We start from the raw sequence: 20,374 nt of genomic DNA on the forward strand, positions 1-20,374 counted from the left end.
TACAATTTTCTTTAGTTTGCAAAATCTTGAAACCAAGCCTAACCAAGCCAATAACCAGAAGACTGCAAGAATCTTGTTTATAATTACTTGGAAGTCTAACTATCCTTACTCACAGTAGAGAAGCTGAACTGTGAAGGACGTTGGTGCAACATGGTCAAGCTGTATGGACCCATCATGGAGTTACAGCCCAAGATCAAAATTGTTTGATTTTTCCGGAGAGGGAAATCGGAACGGCTCACAAAAACTCCTGGCACGGGAGAGAACCGAGGTGCAGTAAAAGTTTTTAAAGGCACTTGCCTGGTGCGTTAAAAACACCCATGTAAAATATCAGAAGATTTACAAATTGTTATGGAAGGATGAATGTGTCGGTGGGAGGATGGTGGGAAGGGACATTCTAGGGAAGCTTTTCAAGATGAGGGGATGACCTAGTTGACTTCTTGTAGCTCGTCCTCCGGTCGATCCATGTTCTGGATAGTCGTACCAAGGATCCCCTCGATATCTTCAATCACAGCCTGAAACAGATTTAAGAAAGGTGAACATTTTGTAAGAAATAAACAGCTCAAAATATTTACACAATGGCGCCCAATTTCATGACTCCACTTTGCAAGGTGGGAGTGTAATTAGATGAGGTATGCGGTAGCACCATGTGTAAATCTTTTATGAGTGGTGTTGGTTCTGAAAAAGAAATGGGCCCAATTTTATGGCTCTGCTTACCGTAAGCACAGAATCGGCGCTTACGGAAGCAGGGAACTCTGTGCTTATGGCAAGAGTATTTCACAGGTTAGTGGCGAATTTTGGCTTCTGCGCGTGCGTACTCCGCTTACTAAGGCTAGCCCGGAAATTTGGCACTTGCTTGTAAGCGGGGAATCGTGATCGTAAATGCAGAATTCGGCGGTAAGCAGAGCCTTGGAATTGGGCCTAGGTGGTTGGCAACTCAACGTTTCTCCATTCTCCCAAAGACGATCAGAGCATACTTAATAAAACGTTGAGTTGTCAACCACTGGTTCTTTTCAGAAACAAACACCACTCAAAAAAGATTTATACATGATTCTTCTGCACACCTCACCCAATTCTTTTGATGCAACAATAAATCAATTTAGACAATGACCAATACTTTAAAAAAGTATGTGCAAGTCGAAACAACACTTTTGCCATACTTCACATTCCGTGTTTCATATTCAACAATAGATAAAGCTTAAAGGCACTGGACACTATTGGTAGTTACTCAAAATAATTGTAAGCAATGGAGAGATGTTGATAGTATAAAACATTGTGAAAAACTGCTCCTCTGAAGTAACATAGTTTTTGAGAAAGAAGTAATTTTACACAAATTTGATTTCAAGACCTCAGAATAAGATTTTGAGGTCCCAAAATCAAGGATCTGAAAGCACCCAACTTTATGTGACAAGGGTGTTTTTTCTTTGATTGTTTTCTCGCAACTTCGACAACCAATCAAGTTAAAATTTTCACAGGTTTGTTACTTTGTGCATATGTTGAGGTACACCAAGTGAGAAGACTGGTCTTTGACAATTACCAAAGGTGTCCAGTGTCTTTAAGTGCCCTGTTTTACGGCGCTCTATAACCTTTGACCCAAGACCTACCTTGAAGTTTGACGTGCCCTGCATATTGGGTGCCGATATCTCTTGATGAATGACGGAGAGATTCCGAGCGAATGACGCTAGAGTTCCTTGAAGCTCTTCTCCCACTGTCATCATCCCGATACCTTCTCGCTTGTAACTGTCTATCAACGTAAACGCTGTGCCTTGCTTTTCCTGAGTGGATCATCAAAGAGTATCGTTAAAGGCAAAGGGTCTGGCTACTTTTTTTGCGACACAAAAGACAATGTCCACGGATTTACATTAAACTTACACGTTTTGAAGATAATGATGGTAGAAAGCTTCCCTTAAAATTAATAATGCTTGCTAAGGTGCTGTCATTTTGAAAATGTGTAAATAATGTACCAAAAATAGTTTTTGCCTCAGGAGACGTGACGAAAACTAAAAGCAATCTCTTGAAAACATCGCTCTTCATTCAAAATGAGTAGAGATTCATGTCATGACAAAATAAATTATCTACAAAAGGCATCAAAACCATTTAAGCCTATAGCCTATACAAATGTAGATACACACAATAAAACTTGCATCTGAAAATTTCATTTGAAAAGGAAAGAACTTTTTCCGTTGTGTGCGAAACAAAAATGGAGGTGCAGCCACAGTTGCTTGTCACTGTTATTTAGCTCAATGGGAGGCAAGTCTGAGCAGTGTGAAATTCATTTAGCCTTTCTCCAATCTCGGCTAAGGCTCTGACTCCAAGCTGTGAATGCTGATATTTGTGCAATTAGCGCTGCTCCAAAATGCAGGTTAAAGGCCGAGATGTGTATGCGGCACAAAACCTAAGCCTGAGCCGGATCGAGCCCACGCCAAGGTTTGAGAAAGGCCCCTGGATACCATGGAAGACTTTCGGCTGTGGCTGAAGGCCAAGGTTCAGCTTGTATTTCCTTTGTCAAGTCTGGATTTCATTGTGGCAACGATATCTTCACGGGAGAATGATTGCTCAAGAAGCTCAAAAAACTTCAGGAAAATAATACCGTGGGTGGTTACACAAATTTTTCAAAATGCTGACGTGAAATGGTTAAGCCTACCTTTATATCAAAGCCAATGCCATGCGCTCGGCACATCTGAAAGAAGACACTGTAGTGAACCACTGCAAGGTTGGTATGTAAGAGGCGGGTGCTCATTACCGCATAGCGATTCGTATTGGGAGGTTCCTGAAAGACAAAATGTGAAACAAAAATTAAGAAATTGTATTTCAATGTTTGGTGTGACTGGTATACAGGGTGCTGTAGTACAAGTTGCAGCCCTCCATGCTGGAAACACCAGGGTATAAAGCCCCCTTCCCTTATACAAAAAAAAGTGTCCTGGATTATTTAGGGCTGGAAATTTACACTGGCACACCGGCCTGATTTTAGTGCGGGCCATTAAGCCCAAGACAGGACTGGTCTTAGTATGGATTTGATTCATACTAAGACCAGTAATGGCCCGCACTAAAATCAGGCCGGTGTGCCAGTGTAAATTTCCAGCCCTAAATAATCCAGGACACTTTTTTTGTGACGAGTCCCAAACACTGCACTGTAGCATGCAGACCTTAAGATTAATCCTCAGTTAAGACGAGTTGCTCGTCCTAACTTGAGATAAGACGAGTCCTAACTCGTTGTGAAATCGACGGCTCAGCTACAAGTCGTGCAGTCTTATGGTTTTTTTTCCCCAGATTCTAGTCCTGTTATTTTATAACCTCCAGTACACAACAAGCAAGATCTACAGCTTGACATCCCATCACATTACAGGTCTTGCTTAATGCTTATCATGCTGCCTCCATCTTGGTCATGAACCTCGTGTTGAACAGCAGTAAAGAATGCTAATAATCATTTTGCAAATAGGAACCAGATTAGTTTGTTCTTCCATTCTCGAATTGGTAACATAAATATCAATGGGAGAAACTCAAGATGATCAAGGTCAATACAAGAGCTTGAGCCTGATGAACTAGACCACCCGACCGGGCAAATCAAGACCACTTTACCATCACACTCACAAGGAGAATATAGGCCTACACCTCTGTTGTTAAGGTGTACACTCACCTCAGGCTCTAGGTCTTCATATCTCCTTCTGATACTCTTCTTCCGTTCCTTCTTAGGAGGCGGTACGTGAAACTCGCACGTCTTATTATTCAGCACTCCTCCAGTCACATACAGCATGAGACTCGTTAAGGAGACGGTGTCATCGTACCAGAGGTTAAGGTCCACGGCCCACAGCTTTTGTTCTCTCTGAGTAAAATTACAAGAAAGAAGAAAGAATAAGAAAGTTATTATTATGTATTATATTATGCTATGTGAACCAGAAACACTGGGTGAAAAAAAAGAGGAAAATTTTCAAAGGCACAAGGCAAGTGCGGAGCGAGGCAGCCGAAACGCCACGGGACATGATACCCACAATGGTACCCTAGAAAATGTTGAGGTTTCCAGCATGTACTATGTAAAAAAAAACAAAAAAACGCGGTATTCCGCGGAAAGGCAGAAGAGTTGCATGCCTGTTTATGTGAGCTGCCAATCCTACTGGTATCACTGATTAATGTATCATCCCAAGGAAAAAAGAATGGCGGTAAAGTATCTTGCTCATGGACCCGATTGCCGAGACTTGAACTCAAACACACACCCTGATCAGAAGCACCAGGGCCCAATTTCATAAATCTGTTCAGCAGAAAACAATGCTTAGCAAATTGCTTTGCTATTAGGGCAAAAAATGAGTGGATCACCAGTTTCAACATTGTAAACTTTATGGAATTTTGGCTGGTAACAAGCTTCTGTTAAGCAAGATTTGTCGCTAGGGGCCTTTCTTAAACCTCGGCTCGTGCTCCAAGTGCTGATGTTCATTGAATGCGTGCTGCTCCAAAGTGAATGTTACAGGCCGAGCTGTGTACCCTGCGTGCAGAGCCTAAGCCAGAGCCGGAGTCCAAGCCGAGGTTTTGAGAAAGGCCCAAGGTGAGTTCTCCCTTTTCCTTTTATGACATGAAAGCAACTCTCTGCCCTCACAGGTACCCATTTACCCCTGGGTGGAGAGAAGCTTATGGTTAAGTGTCCTGCTCAAAGACACAAGTGTCATGACCGGGGTTCGAACCCATACTCTGCTGAACAGAAACACCAGAGCTTGAATTCGGTGCTCTTATCCGCTCGGCCACGACACCCTACAATGAAAAAAATTATGAAACTAGACTTACCGTGGTAGGATCAATAAACGTGACCAGATCAACGGTGATGTATCCCATGACGCTTCGTTGTAAACAACTCTTAGCGATCTTAGCGCACGCCTGATTCAACGGGACCGGATCAACAGAGGATTGAGGGACGGATAATCCCCAGCTGTGGAAGGGACTATGGGCGTGAATCTGATCCCCGGAGGAGATTAGCGTCACTCTGTTGTCAGGTGCGATCAGGATGTTGACTGTGATGGCCGTTACACTCTCAGAGGGGGGACAGGCTTCTATTACACCCCCTGGAGAAAGAAGGGAACATTCAACAATGTTTGAGAGATAGAATAATTGCATTAGGATTAAAAAATACTGTCTTTGATTTTACCGCACACAGATATTCTGATTTATGCAGGGAAATATCCCTGGCAACTGGCTCATTTATTAGATGTTAGTTTTGGCTCATGATACTGCTAGACCACCGAGCTATGCCCGATGGCTAATGCTAAGCATCTGCTCTAGCAATGCAAAGGTTGTGGGTTTGTATCCCATCCGAGTGTTTTGCATATGGAATTTTCTTTAAGAACTTGGGAAAGTACTGAGTTTAAAGTGCTTAATACCATAACTATTATACACATACAAAAAATATGTTAAAAAAGGGTAAAAACAAAGCTGGCTCATGACAAAAAAATCATGGAAATCTAAAACTAAACAATTCTTGACAGGATGGATTTGTGGCACAAGTCCAGAAATCGGCGAAGCAACCTATGGTATCATCACTGCATTCGGTGTGTGACCTCCGCTTGCAAAAGCATTGGAACCAAAAGGACGAGCATTAATGGGAGGAATTACTCCATGAATAACCAATTCATTTGTGCGCTGTACCTTGACTAAGAAACGCTTCCAGGAATTTCGCCCATGTCGGGAACAGTTTCTTGTTGACTGGTGTGGCATTAGTGGCAAGAATATCTGCTATCTCAGCATGGATCTTTATATAAGCTGGCTCCTGTTCGGAAACAAACAATTGGAGTACAATTACTTCCATGGAAAAGCAAACACAAATTGTTTGTAATAAGTCAAGTTACAACATTACAGGTACATAAAAGTCACGGTAGTGCAGTAAATTTAAAATGTGACCCTCCCCAGCCACGCTGTAGCTGCGACAAAGCATCGCAGCAAAAAATTGTGCATGTCCATTTTTTTTTCCACGTAGGAAAATGAATGCTACACTGGGATCAGCTTGAAATTACATTGGGTAGTATGCCCCGGCCAACCAAGGAGGGCCACGTACAACACAAACAATTTCAACGTGGACCCCTCGGGATGAGAGCATGGCTTTAGAAGCAGATTATTTTACAAGGGACAACATTGAAGATTGGCTGAAGCAAAACGCTTTGTGCCCTAACCTAGAGACAAAGCTAACTACATATGAATCTTACAATCACAGACTTTTTTTTACAGCAATCAGGGAGGTATTAGAACAACATTTAACATAATAGGGGGAAAAGGGTTGGTTGATAGGATCGTGGAAAGATTGGTTAATTTTCAGAAAATTTTCTGCAGAATCAGGTAGAACTCTGCAGTATGGCGTAACAAAATCTAAAATTTAATTTATAACAGAATTTGATATAATTGTGATTGTCTCTTCCCCATACCTGTGCCCACTTCTTGGACCACTTCTCCCCGTATCGAGCAGCTTCTTTCTTGGCCCAGGCGTGGCATCTCAGATGCGGTGTGATGTCACAGTAGGCAATACCCCGCCCGTCAAACTCGTCGTCCAGCTTAAACAGGTAGCGTTTGACGTCCAGGTTGTCGGTTACCAGTTGGGCAAGACTCTCGTGAAGCTGGGAAACAAATTGCAAAAAATACCAATAATTTGCATTTAATAAGGGAATCAATGTGTGGTGAAGAGGTTTTCAACTAGTAGTTTAATCCCAACGAGGCCTGGTTCTTGATAACTTTACCGAGATGAAGTCCAGGTAAATTATAAAGAACCAGGCCTCGGCGGGTTTAAACCACTAGTTGAAAACCGATTCAACACTTTGATTCCCATTCATACCTTTTCGGTCAAAAACATCATCACTTTTTGGTTTAAAAGTCAAATAAATGCAAAAATTATAATTGTTAAATGATTTCTTTCAACACAACACCCCTCCAGCTATGAAATGGTAAAGCCCTCCGCCGCCCTCGGGTAAACAACTCCTTACAAGGGAATGCTGTGCGCGTCGCGCGTATCGCGTGATGTGGCACAACTGTTTCAGCCGTTGCTCTTGACCAATAGGAATAAAGAAACTGTCTTATAAGAACAGGTGCAAGGTCGCGTGTCACGCCCATGAATTAACACTTTTTACCGGTCATAAACAAAGATTTATACACACCCACGTGACGCCCTCTCCACCAATAGGACAGCGAAACTGTCTGAGGTATTAATGAATGTTTTTTTAATAGAGAGATCGCCGCAAATCACAAGGCTGGATGGCCACCTCAAGGCGACGGCTATACACTAAACGAATTGAAGCATGTTGCCACCTACCTCCCTTCATATCAACTATCATTTGTGTGTTTTTACATTATTTCTAATGATTTTTTTTCTGAGATATCACCCAACTCACAATGCCGATGTATCAGCCGTGCCCTGTAATAGAAATACTTCATCTCATACTTCATTCCCTCTTCTAAATGGTAGGTCTCGTCTGAACTACCAACCTGTTCTGAACTGTAGACATCATAATCTGACGGCGGAACGTCAACATTTGCACTGACAAAGATTCTCTTGGAGCCTGATTTGGTGGAGTAGAGATGAGAAACCTCTGGTTCACATCCCAGTATTGGCAAATCTAGAAATGGTTAACAATAGGTGCACAACAATGAAAGGATAAGATAACTTTTCACAAGTAATTTTTAACTTAAAGCCATTGGACACTTTCGGTAAACAGTATTGTCCAAGGCCCACACTTTATGTATCACAACTTATATATAAAATAACAAACCTGTGAAAATTTCGGCAAACAGTATTGTCCAAGGCCCACACTTTATGTATCACAACTTATATATAAAATAACAAACCTGTGAAAATTTAGGCTCAATCGGTCATCGGAGTCGGGAGAAAATAACGGGAAACCCACCCTTGTTTCCGCACGTTTCGCCGTGTCATGACATGTGTTTAAAATAAATCTGTAATTCTCGATATCCAGAAATGATAATTGCTTTAATGTTTTCTCAAAAAGTAAAGCATTTCATGGAATAATATTTCAAGAGAAATCTTTCACCATTACCTTCTCTAAACCCTGAAAGTTATTTGTAAATCTGCGAACTTTTATTTTTTTTCTGTTCCGAAAGTGTCCAATGGCTATAAGCCTGTTTCACTCACTCTATTCCCTGGGGGCAAACCCGGGGGCAACCCCGGGGGCAACCCTGGGGGCAACCCCGGGGGACAACGGTCTGCCCTTTCATACTTGGATCGCTGTACCCCTAATTTACCCCAGCAAATCCCCAGGAATATCCACCCCTGCGCTTTATCATGACAGAGAAAGTCTTTAAAGCGCAAAGTATTCAGAGCTATGTTTGAAAAATAAGACCCAATCATTGCTTTGCCATTTCGAATCACCAGAGTAATATGCCTTGTGATTTTTTTCACAAAAGGTCCGAGTATACAGTGCTAACACTCATCGGTGTATATAAAACCAAAACTAATATTCTTTATCCCCGATGCAAAATTTCCATCTATTAAAATTTCCATCCATGTAACCATACATTGTAAACGTCTCTGCATAGAGGACGGCAATCCTTTGAGTGTGATATAATTCTTGGTTAATTTAAAAACCTACTCAGTTCATCAGCTAGGGAAAGATCATCCTTGTGCATCACTCCGGGTACAATGTACGCCTCCTTCCCCGCGATCAGATTGCGTATTCTCTGCAATGCTCGAGGACTGTACTTCAGTAACGTTGAAAGACACATACTGTGAGTCTGTGGGGGAAAAAAGCAACGCCAAGTCCATTGAAAACGTAACAAATTTGCGTTGACACCTTGTAGTTAGTTTCTCTTTTGAGTGATTGATGGCTCTATGATGAGAAGAACTGGAAGACTCAACGTTTCATATCTCCAAGAATCTCTTTCAATACATCTGTCTATGCTACTCGCTCATCATTCAACAAAACACAACTCTATAGCCCCCTAACTACGTTGCGTACTAAAGATCCTGCCTTTCAAGACGATCTAGAGTTAGAAGCCAAAAGCTCATCAGACAAAAACTAAAAACCCATTTATTTTTGCGTTTTAAAAACGCAAGGTGGCAGCAGACGTACTAGATATATTTCAAATGTTTATGTAGTTCAAAGCAACACACATTGGATTTTCCTGGTAAGTCTGCCCAATAGTTCCACATTGGTGGAAACTACCGCTACGAGAATTACTATTACTTTTTTTTTTTCAGAAGAAAATTGGTAAAACTGATTATACTAACAGGGAAGCTATTGATGGCCTCAGGTACGATGATCTTGAACCGATCCGACATATCTTTCTGATCTTCCACATTGCCGCTCTCTACAGCCGGCCTGAGTCCAAGCAGCTTGTTGTAATACTGGAGAGTCTCATCGTTGATGTTGACCGGCGATACGTAGATCACCTCCACGTTGGGATCTGTGAAGCACATGACAAGGAAAAGTTGGGGTATTAGTCAACTTACACAAATGTCAATGAGGTTAATAATCTCACACCCAAACGTAACATTCGTGATAACAATAATAATAATAATATCAAAGTCTTATATAGCGCACGTATCTACCAAACAAGGTACTCAAGGCGCTGAGTGTATACAACTTTTCAGAAAGATAGGTAATTGCAGTGATGAAATTTGAGACCCAATTATTTAGCACCTTATAAGGGTTTACAAGGTGCTACGGCGCATACAGCAGCCACAGCCAGGAACACCGGGGCGAACCCCTTCTCTTTTCGAAAAGTGCACTGGGTTCTTTTCAGGCATGCAACTGCCCGTTGAAAAAAAAAGAGGAAAATTTTCAAAGGCACAACGCAAGTGCGGAGCGAGGCAGCCGAAACGCCACGGGACATGATACCCACAATGGTACCCTAGAAAATGTGGAGGTTTATTATGCTCTTAGGTGCATTTTTAGCATGTACTAGGCTTACATGATTGTAGCTGTACACTGTTAATGCCAGGCATATATTAGGCTAAAAAAAAAATATCATTTTTTTTTTTTTTTTTTCACGTAAAAAAAAAAACAAAAACGCGGAATTCAGCGGAAACGCGGAAGAGTTGCATGCCTGTTCTTTTACATGCGTTACACAACACATGGGACCAACGGCTTTACGTCCCATCCGAAATATGAAGCAACGGTTAAGTGTCTTGATTAAGGACACATGTGTCATGATAAGGTACATAAGTTCATGGTTTGTAATGGAGGTAATTGGGTTGAACATTGAGGGCCCTCCAGGTACCTCAAACAATTTTTCTACTAAAAAAAAAACGAAGAAAATTGGGTCACTAAGGCCAAGACCAGGGGCAACAGAGGCCAGGGGCCGATTTCACACAGATCTAAGATTCATCATAACTGCAATCAATCGTAGTTGCTAAGTAAAAACTGATGTCACAATTACAAATCACTATGGTAAAACTGAAAATGTGTCTTGCGATGAACTTTATTGCTTTGTGAAATCTGCCCCTGGGCCTCTGTGAAATTCCAGGCCAGTCAGTACATTCATGACCAGATCAGGGCAGCAGGACAATTAACAAGTTTTTGTCAGTGTAATCCCAACTAATCTGTCAATTAAGTTTGACCAGTTGCATATATTGTTGACTATTCATGGATCGGGCTTCTCCTATTCGCAACATCTAACGACCTACAAACCTGGAGTTACTGAGAGCCAACAAATTAACGTTGTGTTCTTTCATACATTCTGGTTGCCAAGGACTCTCAGAAAAGCGAACTTAATTCACTGTACTAGCCAATAACCCACAAGGAGAAGACCACGGCCCAATTTCATAGAGCTGCTAAGCACACAAATTTGATTAGCATGAAATTGTTGCCTTGATTAAAAACAGGATTACTAAACAAATTTCCACATGATTTTGGAGAAGCAAAGAATAGCTGAACACTAAAGCGATATGCAAGAAATGGAAATTTGGTTGGTAATCCTGTTTTTTTTTCAAGGAAGAAATTTCACGCTAAGCAAATTTTCGTGCTTAGCAGCTCTATGAAATTGGGCCCAGGAAATATCTTTCAGTTTTAGATGTGGGATGAAAACTCCAAAAAAACTTTGCAGGGAAAATCAAGGGTAAAGTAGGGACTGAAAACCCAATCCACAAAGTGCGTAAGCCTTATTTTAACTGTGGTCCTAGTTGTGTAAGGCGAGGAAAGATACCACTACGCCAAACCCAACCAGAAATTGATGTCCTCCTTAAACCTAAAGTGATTGCCACTCACCCTGTAAGTCGCATAACCTTGCCATCTGCTGATTCTGCTGGATATTGAAATCTCCGATAGTCGTTCTGATCTTGTGGGAGTAGCCGAGGGATGGAATGTGGATGATAACTCGGCGATTCTTCTGAATTCGCTCCCAGGATGACGCAAACTCCTACATGAGGTAAAAAGTAAAAAAAGTTTACAGAACATCTGCAAAATTGCCTCCTATGGACACTATAAATGAGATTTCTACATCTATTATTAATTGTTATTTGTAACAATTTAATTTAAAAAAAAAATGATCTGTGAGTAGGTTTTAATTTGGCTGTTATTAGGTTAATTTGTAAATGCTACACTTTTAACAATTGCAAGATCAGTTTGTCTTAACAAAACTAGTGTAGAAAGAAACAGACGTTACAATCTACTAAATTTTGATTTGGGACATGCTTCAAAATTAAGCTGGTGGTCAATTTCGGTTCTTAGATATTTGTATTCAGACACTGTTTCCACATGTACACCTTGAACAAAAAGTAGCGCAACAAGAGATCTATTTTTACCTTGGATTTCCTCCTGAATTCGTCCAGCTGAATGCGTCTCGTCTCCTTGAGCTGTTTCCTGACCTTAGCCATCTTGACATGCATAACCCACGAGATGGCAATCACCCCCGCAGCCCACTTCTTCCTCCGGTACTCCAGGTACAACGCCCGGTCTTTGTAGCGTCTAAACGTCGCTTGGATCTTTGTGGCTGCGACATCATCTCCGTCCGGTCCCAGAAACCTCCGACCGGGCCGATTAATGAGGGCCATGACATCGTCGATGTTTAGTACGACACCTAGAAGGGCCTTGGTTGTAGGAGGCTTGTCCAGCTCAAACTCCACTGCTAAATCAGCTAATCTGTTATGAAACAGTCCCAAAATGTAAGTAAATGTAAGCCACTCTGAAAAAAAAATTAGTTCAAAGTTGCAGGAATTTCTTTAAATAGGCAACAAGTCCTTAAAATGTTCAAAAAGTGTCAAACTAGCTTTCAATATTATATAGCATTTTGAGAAACATTTCTTTTCGAAGTAATGTGGTTATAAAAAAATGTATCAGTCTTATCTCCCAAATTTGAATCTAAGAAACCTTTCAGTCAGGTATGAGTCCAATTATGGATCATTCTTCCTGCATGGAAATAATGGCTCCGGACTTTCGGCGATATCTCAAAAACTCTACTATCTTTTGAAATGAACTTTTCACAGGTTAGTTTTATTGTATTGATATATATTTACTTAGGATTTAAAACCAAAAGGGTTGACCCAGTAGGGGTAGGCCTGCTAAACTCCTACGGTTGATGACTTACTTGTCTCCGCTGACAAAAGCCAGAGGCACAGCGTAGTTAGTGAGCAGTCTCTCTAGATGTCTCAACATGGTCACGATATTGCCCCAAGATAAGCAGTAATGCTGCTTGAAAGCTAAGAAGTCTTTGGACGCCTCTCGTAGTTTGCCGTGCTGGATGGCAAAGCGGTGGTGGAGATGCTTAAATTCACTGGCGGGCGTTGTGGGAGGCGGCTGTGATTAAAACATCAAATAAGTGAGTTCAATAAGCGATTTTTGGGGTCTGTACAATTCCTAGAAATTGACAATGTCATGCAGGACTCCAACATCAGACTCCAGGCCAAAGGCTATTGATTTTAGCATTGGGCTTGTAAACTGACTTCTCTGGCAGTCTTGAGTTTTCAATCGAATAAAAATACTGTGTGGTATCTCCCTTTAAAAAAAAAAATGAAATGATGTTCAAATGTTAGCTTGGAGTCTGATAATTTATTTTTTTAATTCAGTATTGATGTAAACTTATACAGTTAAAGATAAAAGAGATTAATTTTCTCTCAGTCTTTCTTTTGAACGTTGACACACTTTTTCTGTTAGTATTATCCCAAACCACAGTTGAGTGTATTGAAAGGTCATCCTGTGTAAGACATGATAATATTGTAATCAGGCAAATAGCTTCCCAAACCCACAGTAAGGATACTGAATGGTCAGACTTGGAGAGTGTATTAATAAACTGAGCCCCTGTCTTTATCCGCAAGGATAAAGACAGGTCCCAGCTCCTCAGATCCAGTGATTCCATTGGATACAATGATATTGGATAAACATGCACAGTGACACGAGCTTTCCATAGATGCCCAAACAGTTCATTCCTGTCACGTACGCAACAGAATTTGACTGCGTATCACGCTGTGAAATGTCTTGGGTCAAAGGTCAAAACACTGCACACGCCGGTTTTGTTGCCGGTCTCTGGCGTTATTCACGCACAAGCCTCGCAGTGTGACTGAAGATGTTCAGGCTAAGTTATTAAAGGCTCACAGCTCAAGCAGTTGACTTACCAGCGGCTCCATGTTCCTGACGGGTACCAGGGACTTATTGGATTTGGCTGAAGCTGCCCCAGACCTTGGTGAGGCCCATATCGGATCTGCATCACTGCTGGATATTGGTCGTCTCATGATCTGTGGTTTCATGACGGCCATGGTCTCAAGAGGGTAAGGGTCAAGGTCTAGTTTGACTGATGCTATGTTGTAGCTACCATCTGAGAAACAAATGAAATCGGACAACCATGATGGATTAGTTGTATTGACATGAGTTTTGGAGGCTTGATTATGAAAACAAGGGGAATGTTTATCTTGTATGGGGAGGAGGAAAATGTGTTCAAAACAGTTTGGGTTCTCCTTTAAAAGTTCCTAAACGTTTCCATACATAACAGTGTGTGTGAGCCGTAAACACTTTTAGTCACGAATAATGAAAACCTATACTCATACTATCGCTTCAACCCCCCCCCCTTTATGTAGGCAAGTGGGCCTAGGGAGTATAGGGTTTTAAACATACCTCCAAAACTTCCAGGGGGTCCTTTAGGAATGTCTTTTTTGTCCTGTGGGTCATGTAAGGTCACCAGCTTCTGTCTGACTGGGCTGGGGTCGAGGGTCAACTCGGCAGCAGGGGGTATGAGACCCCTCTCCATTAGGCTCAGAATTCCCTTTCTGGCATCCTTCTCTGTGATGGGTGGTGGTATCAACTGAAAAAACATCAGATCAAAACGTCATCAGTTAAAACGAACCATAGATAATAATAATTCAGTTCAATTCATTTCAATTCAATATGATGTTTATTCCATACCCTTTTTGGAAAATAATTCAACATGAGAATTTATCAGTACATAGAACGATAACAAAATCAAAAGCGCATACAAGTATACAAAAGACAGAGGTCGGCCTAAGCTGTCCCTCTATAGACGAGGTGACCTCTGACGTCACTCGAAAACCATGATTCGCGCGCATACGGCCGGGCAAAACCTTTGTGTTTTGGCAGCCAGCTAGAAAGTGTATGCAATCTCACCATGACTACGCGTCGTTTTGCCCTGCTAAACATGACGTATACAGTGTTTTGTCAACAGAGGGTGGTTTGAATGTAAACATAGACAGTGTAACAAAGAGGAGTAGTAGAAGCGTAGGAGAGCTGAGAAGAGCAGCGATTGAAAGAGACCAGGTGAGCGACTCCAGGAGTGCGCCCCCATTACAATTTGAGGATGAGGCAGCCACGGATGCAAGTCTTTGCCGATTGATGATGATGATGATGATGCCAGAAACGAGGTAAACTAAGAAATAATACAACTGCTTACCTGGGGGTCCACTCTGTTTGCTCTCGGTAAGACAGCCAAGTGATCCACGTTGGAACCCATTACAACTTTCTGTGTTGGAACCTGAGAAAAAAAAGAAGCCATTTACAAATACTGCATAGATCTAGCTCCTCATTTGGGTCTGTAAACGTTTAAAGATTACTCGGAAAATTATTTGCAATAAATATTTAGGCCTACTTGGTGAGAAGTGCAGCACCTTTCGATAGTATAATGCATTTTGAGAAACTTTTCACTTTTAAATACTGCGGTTATGGAAAAAGATATCACCGTTTATCCTCACAACTTCGAATCCATTACATGGTGCTTTAAAGGAATTAGTGTATTGGACGTGCCCAAATAGACCGATCCATTAGGCTCCGCCCACGGAAACCAGGTTAGCCAAGAACACGTGAGCCTCTCCAATGCCATTCTGCACAACTCTACCGCGCGCGCCAAGCATACGCGCACGCATGTCAAACCTTATTTTGTCAGACTTTTGGTGGCTCAATGGGTCAATACGCAATGGGGCGGAGCTTAATGAAGCTGTCTATTGGCAGCTACAGCTAAGACATTTGCTAGATTTCCGCGTCGTCATGCGTTGAAGTGTAGGTCGTCCCTAACAACACAATTAGCAACAGTCGTAGCTGTAGATGCCAATTTGGATACGGCCTAATACTTCAAGCTCCACAATACCTTGCAGGAAAATATTGAATATTGACTCGCCTTGTGCATCACTGAGTGACGAATGTGAGTGCCATATAAGAAGTCACTATTATTATTATTAGTAGTAGTATTTGGTGTAGGCTATAATTGACCCACCTTGTGTTGTCTCCTGTCTACAATGACTGGAAGTGACACTCCATAGTTCTCACTGACTGCTTTCCTGTTCTGAGTACTCGTTGGATCGGTTATTGCTTTTAGGCTGTACTGTAACTTGGCCTGTTAATCACAAAATATCATTCAGGCATTAGACATAAGTCAATTACTTAGATTTAAGAACCACATCCAAATGTTCCTATACTTTTTCTTCTTGTACAGAAATACGACCCCTCCAAAAAAAAAAGAAAAAAAAAGAAAAAAAAAAAAAAAAAATCCCTGAGATTCCAATAACACAATGAAGACATAGTAGGGGTGTGCACCATGCCACATGTGGAACATTCTATTTTTTGACAAGTGTAACTTGGTCGTTTCTAATAGTTAATAAAGTAGGCCCTACGTTGTGGGAAATGGCTCCCTCTGAAGAATAGTTTTTGAGAAAGAAGTAATTTTCCACTAAAATATTTTAGCTTGATTTCAAGACCTCAGAATTAGATTTTGAGGTCCCAAATGGTCAAGCATCTGATAGCGCACAAATTTATGTGACAAGGGTTTTTTTCTTCCACTATTATCTCGCAATTTAGACGACCAATTGGGTTCAAATTTTCACAGGTTTTTTATTTTGTGCATACGTTGAGATACACCAAGTGAGAAGACTGGTCTTTGACAATTACCAAAGATGTCCAGTGTCTTAAAAGTAAAAACTTGAGCAGCTAATATAAAGTGGTCTCACCTGTTGGCCTGGTGATGGGCCGTGTGGTCCTCCACCACCCACTGGATCAACTGCTGTATAGCGGGCTATCAACTTCCTGTTAAAGAGAATGGTATATTTGGTAATCACTCTTGAAATTAATGGCAAAAAAACCCAAAGCAATAATGGTCTAGTGCCTTGTTAAAGGACACAAGTGTCAAGACCTGGACTCGAACCATCACTCTGCTGATCAGAAACACCAGAGCTCGGGTCTAGTGAACGTGACCGCTTGGACACAACAAGCCACAAATTATGAAATTAAGAAATTAAATGAGAGTCTTGCAGATGTATTCCCATGGAAGTTACCTGTCTACAATCCCTTTGTTACTGATTCTTCTCAAAGGTAGATCAGATCCAAGTCCACCGAGATCGAATACAGACTCCCTGTTGAGAAAGAACAAGAAATTATTGTAAGTGGTGTCTGGATTGGTAAGTAAGGGAATAAAAGAGTAGGCGACAAGGTCTTGAACAGCCGTTTGAAAAAAGGCAGGGTCATTGGCAAAGTCCTTAATCACTTGGCCAGTTTTTACTGGTCCTCAGATCAGGGCCAAATTTCGTAGAGCTGCTAAGCACACACATTTGCTAAGCATGAAAGTTCTTCCTTGATAAAAACAGGGTTACCAACCAAATTTCCATTTGTTGCATATTGCTTGTTACTGGTTTCCAGCAGTTGTTTGCTCATCCTGAAAGTCACATGGAAATTTGTTTGGAAATCCTGTTTTTATCATGGCAATAAAAATCATGCTAAGCAAATTTTTGTGCTTAGCAGCTCTATGAAATTGGGCCCAGCAGGTGTTTTAATTGCCATTTGGCCAGCGGACCACTTTAAAGGAAAAACACTGCTGTACATTCAACATAATAGGGGAAAAGGATCCATAATCAGACACATTATTAATTAAGTTCATCAGAACACGAAAAAACTGGTTTATTTTTAGGGCTGCAGAATCAGGGATATTTGGCAGCTCTTTATCATGCAGGAAAATTATCTGTTAAATTAAATTGATTATAACTTACTGTGAGTATGATGACGGCTCGACCGATTTTCCCTTAGACGCGTCAACAGAGGGCAGTGTTGTGACTCGGTTATTGACAACTTGAATGATCCTCTCAGACTGGACCTGAAGAATAAAGAACAACCCAAAAATATTTAAATTTAAGAATTTTCAGAGGCCTTGGCCCAACTTCATAGAGCTTTATGAGAAAATACTGTGTAGGCCTCGACGATCCAAACTACATTTGAGATGATTCAAAAGTTGGGCCAGTGTGATTTAGTCCCCTCCCTTTTTTTATGGCAAACTGTGTACAAACTACTTCTGATAGTGCACTCTTTTGAATCAAGGGGACACATTTCTCAACGCTCTTATTAGAGCATTTCCCATGAGGGCGACAGAATCTCCGGGAGACTGAATTCTACTAAAAACTGACCTTGATTCCTTCTTCTGTTTTCTGGATGGCATTCTGCAAGGCTGTAATGTCAAGCACGTCTCTGTGACCGTCTGACAGGCTTTTTTGCAGGAGATGTTCTTTCAGATGTTGCAGATCTTCTTGTACCTATACAGCCATAGAAAATAATTTTATGACTTTGTGTAAGAAAAAAGTTTTACTTCACTTTATGACACGACTTTCAAGTTCCAGACTATTTTTTTGCATACAAAATCTAAAAGCTGTTGGGCGTTAATCAAACAAATTGTATCGTAAATTAAATATTATTAATTATAAGTTGATTTAGTTAGATTAACTATAAATGGTACATAACATCTTTCAATCCTTATTTTGATTTGATGATAAATCAATTCTGAATATGCCTATACAGTTGGCAAAATAGATCCTACGTCAGCAAAGTGGAATCAAACCACTGGACTACCGACTAGTCCAGACTAGCCCGAGTCCACAAAAATGAAAGAGATGGAAGTTCTTCCTCCATGATGTTGATATGATAGGAGAAGGAACTACTGAATATGCCAACCTGACTGTCGACCCATGTCCTGCCCAGTCATCTATTCTCACTTCTGTTATTTTTATTAAGTAAAGCTGCCTGATAAACTCAAAAATAGTTAGAAAAAGAAAGATATATGCTTCTTCAGCAACCAGAAGCTCAGCGAATGCTAATCTGCTAATTGATCATTTTGATATAATCTTTCTCTTTCCCCCCCTTTTTTCTATTATTTATGATACTATTATTTATTATTATTATTTATTTGGCAATTCACATAAAAATACAAAAATACAAATAATTTATACAAAAAGGATAAAACTCTTATCCTTTATATTTTATATAATGAATAGGGTAGATGGCCTTAGCTTTCGATCCAATCCGGACCTTCTTCTTTATATTTTATAATAATTATATTTTTTTATAATTAATGGTGCTCAAAATTTAATTTATTAAAGTTAGGGCTTAGTTAGGCTAACAATTTAAATAAAAGGATTTAACAGAAACCTCTTATTTTTAATTAGCAGGCTTCCAGTCATAGGCTTTATTTAAATGGTGTTTTAATAAACCACTCCATACTTTTCAAAAACAACGATCCAGCAACAGTGCTGGGCTGGAGGAAAAATAAATATTGTGCTTTGTCCGGATATTGGGCACTATCCTATGCAATACCGCACCACACTCTGCTCACCTTCACCAAGATCTCCCCGACATCCTCCGGTCGTCTTTCCACTTCTGTCATGTTTAAAGCTGTCCGGTGAACTCAAAAATACTTAGAACGACATGCTTCTTCGGCCCGGCTTATTTATTCATAAAAATTATGTCTTAGATATATGAAAAATTGTAGGTTTTTGATGGACCAAACTGGACCGTTCGTAGATTCAGTAGTGCAAAGGTCTCTCGGCAACCTCTAAACATTCTAACTGCGCATGCGTCATGCATTTTGTCCCGGTAAAACTTTTGACAGCCGATATACGGCCGGCCGGGCGCGTGGCGGAGATGTCGATAGCTTTATTTGGGTCAAATGATTGATGAATTGTTAAGAAAAAGTCACTCATTCTTAATTAAAGACAATTGAACAAAAAAATGCCATGACAAGAAGTATGCTATTTCTCACTTGACGACGACTTATACGAGAAATGTTGTCAACAAATAATGCATGGAAACAATTGTCATTCCATGCCGCAACAGACAAAGTTAAATTGTATTACTTTCTTTTCAGTGGTTTCGTTTTCGGCTTTCTTTACCTCATTTACATGTTCCACCCCTTACTATTATTACTGGTGTAAGAGGTCAATAAAATCAAACTCAAATGAAACCTAGAAGTAACATTTTCCTACCAAAACATGTCTAGAAATATATGGCTTCTACAGACAGGTAATAATTTATACCGCCCCCCCCCCCCCCCTGCTTAAAAAGGCAGTGGACACTATTGGTATTACTCAAAAAAATTATTATCATAAAACCTTTCTTGGTGACGAGTAATGGGGAGAGGTTTATGGCATAAGACATCGTGAGAAACGGCTTCCTCTGAAGTGCCATAGTTTTCGAGAAAGACGTACTTTTCCACGAATTTGATTTCGAGACCTCAGATTTAGAACTTGAGGTCTCGAAATCAACCATCTAATCGCACACAACTTCGTGTGACAAGGGTGTTTTTTCTTTCATTGTTATCTCGCCACTTCGATGACCTATTGAGCTCAAATTTTCACAGGTTTGTTATTTTATGCATGTGTTGCGATACACCAACTGTAAAGGCTAGTCTTTGACAATTACCAATAGTGTCCACTGCATTTAATTAATCAGTTACTTTTCTCTCCCTCTGTCCATTATTGACTTTTTCTTTTGTGTTCCTACCCCCTGTGGTCAACAAGCTCCTCCCCTTTTGTATTCTCCTCTCTGTTCATCCCCTGCTTTCTCTGTGTGCTTTTTATCTCTATCATCTATTTCCACTTGATTGCTTTTGTTACAGCAGTAGGGCCTAGTTACCTATTTATCTTTGTGTTTTCATTTGGCCTTCCAGAAATATTCTCTCAGGTTGAAGCGTTTGGCAACACCAACTTTTA

The 20,374-nt window shown here is 40.7% G+C and overlaps 1 protein-coding gene across 1 annotated transcript; it reads right to left on the reverse strand.

The window, feature by feature from the left end:
- Window positions 1-206: 206 nt before the first annotated feature.
- LOC117295719 (IQ domain-containing protein H-like) lies at window positions 207-19,197 on the reverse strand. Its single transcript, XM_033778436.1, has 22 exons — window positions 19,000-19,197; window positions 17,801-17,926; window positions 17,390-17,493; window positions 16,682-16,759; window positions 16,358-16,433; window positions 15,628-15,747; window positions 14,812-14,892; window positions 14,022-14,208; window positions 13,526-13,725; window positions 12,502-12,710; window positions 11,720-12,056; window positions 11,184-11,334; window positions 9,206-9,381; window positions 8,568-8,709; window positions 7,447-7,577; window positions 6,396-6,584; window positions 5,626-5,746; window positions 4,771-5,045; window positions 3,635-3,820; window positions 2,642-2,767; window positions 1,602-1,772; window positions 207-512 (listed from the first exon to the last, which is right to left on the reverse strand). Exons 1-22 carry the CDS (start codon window positions 19,048-19,050, stop codon window positions 426-428), a joined length of 3,324 nt encoding a protein of 1,107 aa, XP_033634327.1. The 5' UTR covers window positions 19,051-19,197; the 3' UTR covers window positions 207-425.
- Between the last annotated feature and the right edge of the window lie 1,177 nt (window positions 19,198-20,374).

This window comes from Asterias rubens, chromosome 10, assembly GCF_902459465.1.
Source record: "Asterias rubens chromosome 10, eAstRub1.3, whole genome shotgun sequence".
Lineage (NCBI taxonomy): Eukaryota > Metazoa > Echinodermata > Asteroidea > Forcipulatida > Asteriidae > Asterias > Asterias rubens.

Coding starts and splice junctions, on each gene's coding strand:
- LOC117295719 (XM_033778436.1), bottom strand. CDS start 19,050: ATGACAGAAGTGGAAAGACGACCGGAGGATGTCGGGGAGATCTTGGTG. Junction 17,494..17,800: donor AAACAGAAGAAGGAATCAAG/GTCAGTTTTTAG, acceptor TTTATTCTTCAG/GTCCAGTCTGAGAGGATCAT. Junction 6,585..7,446: donor ATGTCTACAGTTCAGAACAG/GTTGGTAGTTCA, acceptor TTTGTTTCCCAG/CTTCACGAGAGTCTTGCCCA.